The sequence below is a fragment of the Notothenia rossii genome, assembly GCF_949606895.1.
Source record: "Notothenia rossii genome assembly, chromosome: 6".
NCBI classification, from domain to species: Eukaryota; Metazoa; Chordata; class Actinopteri; order Perciformes; family Nototheniidae; genus Notothenia; species Notothenia rossii.
Genome location: NC_136909.1, coordinates 2,772,716 through 2,782,043, shown reverse-complemented (window position 1 = coordinate 2,782,043; position 9,328 = coordinate 2,772,716). Strand labels below are relative to the sequence as shown.

The following is a 9,328-nucleotide window of genomic DNA, read 5'->3' as shown; positions in this document are numbered from 1 at the left end:
TTGCTCAACATTCAAATATCACTAAAGCCATGACAACAATGCCATTTCTTCATGCAAATTAACAAAAATAATAATCTGTCTGCAGATAGATGTGGATTAAAAGAATTGAAAGATTTAGATTAAGTGTAATCCCTCCTTCTCCTTACTATTGTTGGACACAATGAACCTCAAGGGTGTGTGTGATAGGTGGGGCAAAGCAACCATTTGAGGTAATGCTCCTCCCTTCATTCCTACACAACCCCGCCCTGACCAGAGGCAGCATGCAGGATAAAAAGGGGACAGAGGCAGAACATTGCATCTCAGTCCAAGTCGTTCTCTTTGAGGCAGGCAGATCTCTTGAGCAATCGTCACCATGAGTTCTTATTTTGCGAGTAGCTCCGGCAGAAGCAGCATGGGTGGAAACATGGGTGGAGGTGCGGTGCAAAGGAGATATGCTTCCAGTGTGAGCGGTTCAGTTGGCATCGGATCAAGAATGTCCAGCAGCAGTTTTGGAGCTGGAGGTGGAGGTGGTTATGGCATGGGAGGTGGAGGTGGAGGTGGTTATGGCATGGGAGGTGGAGGTGGAGGAGGTTTTGGCATGGGAGGTGGAGGTGGAGGAGGTTTTGGGATGGGAGGTGGAGGTGGAGGTGGAGGTGGGTTTGACGCTTCGGCAAATGAGAAGGCCACCATGCAGAACCTGAACGACCGTCTGGCCACCTACCTGGACACGGTGCGAAAACTTGAGCTGGCCAACGCTGACCTGGAGCTCAAGATCCGCGAGTTCTTGGAGAATAAGTCCTCCCCCAATGCCAGAGACTACTCAGCCTTTGAGGCCACCATCGCCGATCTGCAGGGACGGGTATGTCACATGATTTCTGATTCTTTAGTTAGTCACAATGTAAATTATCTCCAGATTAATATGTTGGAAATGTACATTGGAACGTGTTTCAAAGCACATTCATGATTTTATAGAGAAATATTTGTGTCTAATGAAATCTGTCTTCTAAACACAGATCCAGGAAGCCACCAGTATCAATGGAAGCATCTATCTGTCTATTGACAATGCAAAACTGGCATCAGACGACTTCAGAATCAAGTAAGTATCAAGTTCAGAGACAGAATGTTTCTCGGACGTAGTTAGATGGTAATTTAACTGAAGCAATGCGTGTATGGGGAAAATGTTGCTTCCGAGGTGCAGATGTCTGATTTCTTGCTGCCTCACAGGTGGGAGAATGAGCTAGCCATGCGTCAATCAGTGGAGGCTGACATCGCCGGCCTGAAGAGAGTGTTGGATGAGCTGACACTGGCCAGATCAGACCTGGAGATGCAGATTGAAGGCCTCAGGGAGGAGCTGATCTTCCTCAAGAAGAACCACGAGGAGGTGGGTAGCGAATGATTGAAGTTCATCTGAATGAGCTTTCATTCAATTTGCTCGAATGAAGATTGAAATGTACTCAAACAACTTTGCCAAACTCTTCTTATTCAACAGGAATTAGCACTCATGAGAAACCAGATGACTGGACAGATCAACGTGGAGGTGGACGCAGGGAAACAACCGGACCTGTCCCTCGTTATGTCAGAGATCCGTGAGCAGTATGAGTCTGTGGCCGCCAAGAATGCGAGAGACCTTGAAGCCTGGTTCCAAGCAAAGGTGAGACTGCCAAATGCGACATAAACATTCAAGTGAAAAAAGCATGAACTATTTGAACTGTGCTGACCTCAATGGGGAGATCAAGTGAAGTCAAACAATGGGAGGATAGAAATGCAAATTATAAATTAAGAATAAACATAATAACATCATTCATACTTAGAAAGAACCTTTTTCTAGCAAACATTTCCCCCACCAGCCCAAATAATTATGCAATTTAACAAACAGTGTGTCAATTTGGTGTGGGGTACAACAAGGGAAGTCACTAAACGTCATTTATTATTCAAAAGTAAGGAATATGGAGGCCTGGGAGCCATAGACCTCGGCATCACACTCAAAATGACCTTTGTAAAAAATATCACAGCTGCAATAAACAGGAAAGCCCTACAACCAATTCGTTTATGGTGATTTCATAACTGAACTTGCACGCTTAGAGATAGATTGGATCGGACTACCGAATAGAGTGATTTTTAAAATGGTGAAAGATTTCAAATATGGTGGTTTTATAACATACAAAAACCTAACATCTGATGAAGGTAGCGAAGTCTTGAAATTGATCAAATGTAAGCAGCTTTCGGAGAGCATGAGAGACGTGAGGTGGCGGTCAGAGCTGTGGTCTCATGGAGCTGCTATGTTCAAATAAAACATGTGCGATGGTTAACTGTGAGGAGGACGAGACTCCACAGCACCTCCTCATGGACTGCTGCAGAGCCCAGGAGGTGTGGTCGCTCCTACGGGGCATCGGTTTAGAGTTCACTGTCAAATATAATTCTATCATGTATCGTATTCTGGATGAAAAGATGGACATAAAACACAGGGAACTTTTTCGGCTTGTAATTTGCATCTCGTGTATGAAGATCTGGAAAACGAGTTGCAAAATGATATTAAATCAGACAACAATAAGTAGCTACACCATCGTGAGACCGGTTATTACCGAACTAAGAAGAAGAAAAACCCCGGACACATCCCAGACTCAGCCATGGGGCATCTTGAGTCTGTGACCGAAAATCTCACTGGGAGACAAACGTGCTCTCTGTTATTGCTTTGTGTGTTTTGTGTATTATTAATGTAACTTGTGTACTCCCGTGTCTGTTATAGTCGGAGGATCTGAACAAGGAGGTGGCTGCCAGCACAGAAGTTATCCAAACATCAAGGACAGAAATTACTGATCTACGTCGAACAATGCAGGGCCTGGAGATCGAGCTGCAGTCCCAACTCAGCATGGTAAAGGATAATGATCTACGGCAAAATGTAATGAAAGATATGATGCTCCCAAAATATTTGACTTCTAATTCACTCTTTCTCCTCTCCCTTCCTCCTGTCTTTCCCTTCCACCTACAGAAAGGGTCACTTGAAGGCACGTTAGCTGAGACAGAGGGACGGTATTCCATGCAGTTGCAAAGCCTACAGAGCCAAGTGACGGGGCTGGAGCAACAGCTAATGCAAATGCGTTCAGACACGGAACGCCAGGGCCAAGAATACCAAATGTTGCTGGACATCAAGACACGGCTGGAGATGGAGATCGCAGAATACAGAAGGCTGTTGGACGGAGAGGTCTCGTAAGTAGTCCACAAAGAACGATTATCTCCTTTCATTTTACACAAATAACAACATCTGCAAATTGAAGAATTGTTCTCATATTGAATGCAAGCTCTGTGATTCTTCCCCTCGCAGCAGTTCCATCAGTTCAGGGTCTAGCAGCAGCACCTCAACCAAGATGATCGTTCTCACAGAGGAATATGTGAACGGCCAGTTGGTGTCCAAATCCTGATCTGTCTCGCGCAGAAAGAGCGACACATTGGGCCACGCCTGAGGACCACCATCATAAACCATGATCACAACACATTCTTTGCCTCGGCATGTGAATGCAATAAAAGGCTGCCAGTTTGCTGACTAAAATGTTGTCCTGTTTTATTAACTGTCTTAATTCCAAATGATGTCTTTAGAGTGGCGTTTTTCTAAATAAAGGTCTGGTGAAAATATTTGCTCTTAAATCTGACAAGAATGTTTAGCATTCCTGTTTCAAAAACGGTGAGCCTTAGCTTGAGGCTGTCACCAGATAAAGGAATGGTTGTGAAAAGATGTAGTAAAAATTGAGGCTCTGCAAATCTGATCAAATTGCATACGGCTCTGCTCAACCATGTCCTCCGAGATACAATTAGTTCAGGACTTAATCACGCAGATGGGCAACACAACATGGTGCCACTCTGAAGCAGACATGCATTCTCCAATGAGTTGAGATTTTAGTTTGAGTTTATTTCCACTAAACCTAAAATGAAGAGTTAATGCTCAGATATCTGTCTTTAAACAGCAGACCTTGTGAGATATTTGTGTGTGAGCATAAATAAGAATCACTGGATGCTGGACTGGGGTGGCAATTTGAAAAAGGGATTTTCTTAACTGTTACCCAATGCATGCACGGGTATATCCCTGTCCCTCATCTCACTGATGCTGCTTTAATAGAGCGGTGCAGGGAGGACGTGTTTACCCTGAAGTAAACTGCTGACAAAAGAGCAATGGGATTTCTCCAGAGGATTTTGGAAAATAGCTCGAATTAAGATCTGTGGAAAACAAACCTGTTTGATAAATGCACCTTTTGTTCAGCTGGATAATCTCCACATGTCTACCCTACTTTTATAATGTTCTAATCATAAATCTAATGTCCAGAAGCTAAATGCTAACGTTATGCTATAAAGCAGTGATTCTCAAACTTTTTTCAATAATGTTCCCCCTTTGAAATAAAATTCAGCGAAGTTCCCCCTGATCAGCGCAGAAACAATTTGTTAGGGACAAAAAGGCTATATAAAGAGGTACAGTATGTGCTGCACCCTCAGAGTCTGATTTATTAAAACAAGAACATGAGAAACACTTAAAGCTACATTTAAAATGTTTACAATCCATCACTAAATTCATGGCAAACCAATTTTAACATCATGCAATAACACTAAGACGCCATTAGTTGCATTGAACTGATCTTTTCAATATGTTGTACAATGTAATGAGAAACATGGGCTTGAGCTTCACTGAGGACCTTTGTCATTCTGACAGGGAGGCAACCTGCAGTTATTACACTTCGTGTTTTGAAATATGTGTAACTCTGTTCATATAAAACCCACTCTGCTCAAACTTCCTTACTTTTCCTAAAATTGGTATATATATTTTTTCATTTCATTAACATAAAATAAATCTCACGTACCCCCTGCAGTACTCCAACGTACCCCGAGGGGTCCGCGTACCCCCATTTGAGAACCACTGCATAAAGGAACTACAGCCAAGTCCAGCAGCACGACTTCAACGTCACGCCAACTTCAGAACAACCATCGTTTTTCAGACACGTCAGCTCTTCAGAGATCACCAGTGGGGTCACTGCTGATGGATTTAATGTAGAACAAAACGTGATCCGTCTCTTCAATTTCAGTCGGACAACTCACAGGTTTCTTGATATGGTTATTAGAAGCAACATAGTTTGAGGTTGGCGTCTAGGCTCGGGCTTCATCACTCCACAGATTTACAAATAACATTGAGTGATGATTAGATAACTCTCCCCCGAGCCTACAGGTGGAAGCTGGGGTGGAGCTGGAGCAGGCAAGCAGCAGCAACATGAACGTAGCAGTAGCAAGTGAACACAACAGTGGCAGCATAGAGAGGCAGAGGCAGGAAGACCTGGCAGCTTCAATAGAGCGGCATGTTTAGGAGAATGTGATTGGTTGGTTGTAAGAGGGACGAGGTGCGTCACGTCTATCATTGGTGCTCGAGTTGACTGCCTGAACTAGCTCGCAGGCTTCGCCCCGTTTGTGTCCACCACAGACCTTATTTCGAGCTATTTTCTAAAATCCTATGGAGAAATCCCATTGACTCTGAGACAAGGGAACAGGTAGTGGTAACATGCTGACTCACTGCTGGGTCTTAGGACTCGTCACTGCACCACTCTATCTTATTTGCACTTTGGTCAGCATCAATAATTTCACAGAGGTTTTTTTTTAAATAGTGGTACTTGGGGAAAAGGCTATTTGTGTCAAGGGGTTGTGTTGGTTGCACTACCACAGTCGGCCACTGACACACTAGGTCAGGGGTCTGCAACCTTTTTGACCAAAAGAGCCATTTTGCTCCTTTTTCCAAAACATTTTTTTGTCTGGAGCCGCAAAACATATTTCATACCTTGATAGCTAATAAAGTTGTATTTATTGTTATATCAGACAAAAACTACAGTTTTTTTTGCATTTATTAGGCTATTTATTACTTTATATAAAACTGTTAACCTCTAATAAGAAACAAAGAACTCCTATAAGGAGAATTAAAAAATAATACACAGGCCTACTTTAAAATAAATTAAACACAGCACTTGGGGAGTCCTCTGCACATTTGAAGGAAAAAAAATATTAAAATGGGCCCACTTTGAAATAAATAAAACATATAGCTGCAACCTAAAAAGAGTTAAAGGTAGGGTAGGTAAGAATGGAGAAACCAGCTCGAGTGCGCTAGAATGTGAAAATACACAACCGGAACAAATAGGCCTCTTCCTTCAGACTTTCTTACAGAGCCCCTCCTCCAACACACACGAACACGTATCATCAATGAGGCCACGAGATAAGTTCGTGCACAGATGGAAGGCTGACAGGCAGGTAGGCCATCCAGTTACTTTAGCCGGCTAAAATTATTGGTCGTGCTTTTTACAGCGCTACGGCTTCCAGAGATTAATTTTTGTATGTATTTATTGTCAAAGCATTTAATGTATTCATTGCTATCGGGACGTTAAGAGCATTCCATGGAATATAAAAAAAAGTGTTTTCTGAAATAAATGACATACCCCATTGAATTATGACTGAAGATCGTCAGCTGTCTTCCTCTCCCTTGTTGTTCCTCGATGCGTAAAGGCTGCAGCACCGTTGACAACTTCTCTCCACATATCAAACATACCGGTAAACCAGCATCATTTGCTGTGAAAGCATATAACTCTGTCCACACAGAATTAAATCCTGTGTTTCTCCGGTACTTTTCTTTGATTTATCCATAGTTCGCTCATCGAGCCGGGGGTCAGGTTATTCACCTCCAAGAAAAGGCACTCGCGCGGGACCGTAGCAGGATGTGAAGCATATTTTAGTTGACCTAATTAAAACCGTTTTGTTTTTTATTTATGTGTCACAGTATCACCTCAAAATATAAGATACGAAACATTTTCAACCATGCAACAAAATATAAATAGTCCTACAAATACTTTTATTTTATTTCCTTCTTATTTTTGTCTAAGCTCAAGGGAGCCAGAGCAGAGGGCTTAAATGGCCCGTGGGCCGCGGGTTGCCAACCCCTGCACACTAGGTAGACAGATTTGTCACACCTTTTGGCAGTTTATTTTGTGATTGCTGAGGTACTATCAAAATGCTTTAAGCTACCTTAAAAGTGAATTTTTGCATCTTTACCGTACACACAAATCATAACTTGAAAAGGAACTGATAACATCAACTATAAAACTACGGTGTAAAAAAGAAAAACACAAAATAGGGCAGCAATGCAAAGACCAGTCAGTTTTGAAACAATCTGTAATGACAACATCCAACTTCCTGTGCAAAAGTCCCTGCTGGTTCCGTTGGTTTACTATTATCTCAGCTTACACTTGGCAGAAGCACATTCTCATGCCAGCAGAACATCATCACCTTGCTGTTGATCTCTCAGTCACCTTTCAGCAGACACTCTGATAAGCAGGGCGAGGCCTGAACACTGATGACTGATGGTCCTCCTGAAGAACGTACGTCAGCCTGCTCCTTTAATCTACCGACGACATGAACACATTTTATTACAAGAAACTTCTTAATCCATTGACAGATAACTGTCAGTGAAATGAGAGTAGAGACACTATACTGATATACACCTGAGCATCAGCAGGAGAGGACTCTTTAAAGTAGAGACACTACATACTGATATACACCTGAACATCAGCAGGAGAGGACTCTTTAAAGTAGAGACACTACATACTGATATACACCTGAACATCAGCAGGAGAGGACTCTTTAAAGTAGAGGCACTACAACTGATATACACCTGAGCATCAGCAGGAGAGGACTCTTTAAAGTAGAGACACTACATACTGATATACACCTGAACATCAGCAGGAGAGGACTCTTTAAAGTAGAGACACTACATACTGATATACACCTGAACATCAGCAGGAGAGGACTCTTTAAAGTAGAGACACTACATACTGATATACACCTGAACATCAGCAGGAGAGGACTCTTTAAAGTAGAGACACTATAACTGATATACACCTGAGCATCAGCAGGAGAGGACTCTTTAAAGTAGAGACACTAAATACTGATATACACCTGAACATCAGCAGGAGAGGACTCTTTAAAGTAGAGACACTACATACTGATATACACCTGAACATCAGCAGGAGAGGACTCTTTAAAGTAGAGACACTATAACTGGTATACACCTGAACATCAGCAGGAGAGGACTCTTTAAAGTAGAGACACTACATACTGATATACACCTGAACATCAACAGGAGAGGACTCTTTAAAGTAGAGACACTACATACTGATATACACCTGAACATCAGCAGGAGAGAACTCTTTAAAGTAGAGACACTACATACTGATATACACCTGAACATCAGCAGGAGAGGACTCTTTAAAGTAGAGACACTACATACTGATATACACCTGAACATCAGCAGGAGAGGACTCTTTAAAGTAGAGACACTACATACTGATATACACCTGAACATCAGCAGGAGAGGACTCTTTAAAGTAGAGACACTACATACTGATATACACCTGAACATCAGCAGGAGAGGACTCTTTAAAGTAGAGACACTACATACTGATATACACCTGAACATCAGCAGGAGAGGACTCTTTAAAGTAGAGACACTACATACTGATATACACTTGAACATCAGCAGGAGAGGACTCTTTAAAGTAGAGACACTACATACTGATATACACCTGAACATCAGCAGGAGAGGACTCTTTAAAGTAGAGACACTACATACTGACATACACCTGAACATCAGCAGGAGAGGACTCTTTAAAGCAGAGACACTACATACTGATATACACCTGAACATCAGCAGGAGAGGACTCTTTAAAGTAGAGACACTACATACTGATATACACCTGAATATCAGCAGGAGAGCACTCTTTAAAGTAGAGACACTACATACTGATATACACCTGAACATCAGCAGTAGAGGACTCTTTAAAGTAGAGACACTACATACTGATATACACCTGAACATCAGCAGGAGAGGACTCTTTAAAGTAGAGACACTACATACTGATATACACCTGAACATCAGCAGGAGAGGACTCTTTAAAGTAGAGACACTACATACTGATATACACCTGAACATCAGCAGGAGAGGACTCTTTAAAGTAGAGACACTACATACTGATATACACCCGAACATCAGCAGGAGAGGACTCTTTAAAGTAGAGACACTACATACTGATATACACCTGAACATCAGCAGGAGAGGACTCTTTAAAGTAGAGACACTACATACTGATATACACCCGAACATCAGCAGGAGAGGACTCTTTAAAGTAGAGACACTACATACTGATATACACCTGAACATCAGCAGGAGAGGACTCTTTAAAGTAGAGACACTACATACTGATATACACCTGAACATCAGCAGGAGAGGACTCTTTAAAGTAGAGACACTACATACTGATATACACCCGAACATCAGCAG

General features: G+C 42.2%; 1 protein-coding gene across 1 annotated transcript; it reads left to right on the top strand.

Annotated features, from left to right (window-relative positions):
• Positions 1-288: 288 nt before the first annotated feature.
• Positions 289-3,526, top strand: LOC307043324 (keratin, type I cytoskeletal 13-like). Its single transcript, XM_079687702.1, has 7 exons — positions 289-838; positions 993-1,075; positions 1,204-1,360; positions 1,469-1,630; positions 2,726-2,851; positions 2,969-3,186; positions 3,302-3,526. Exons 1-7 carry the CDS (start codon positions 353-355, stop codon positions 3,396-3,398), a joined length of 1,329 nt encoding a protein of 442 aa, XP_079543828.1. The 5' UTR covers positions 289-352; the 3' UTR covers positions 3,399-3,526.
• Positions 3,527-9,328: the final 5,802 nt, after the last annotated feature.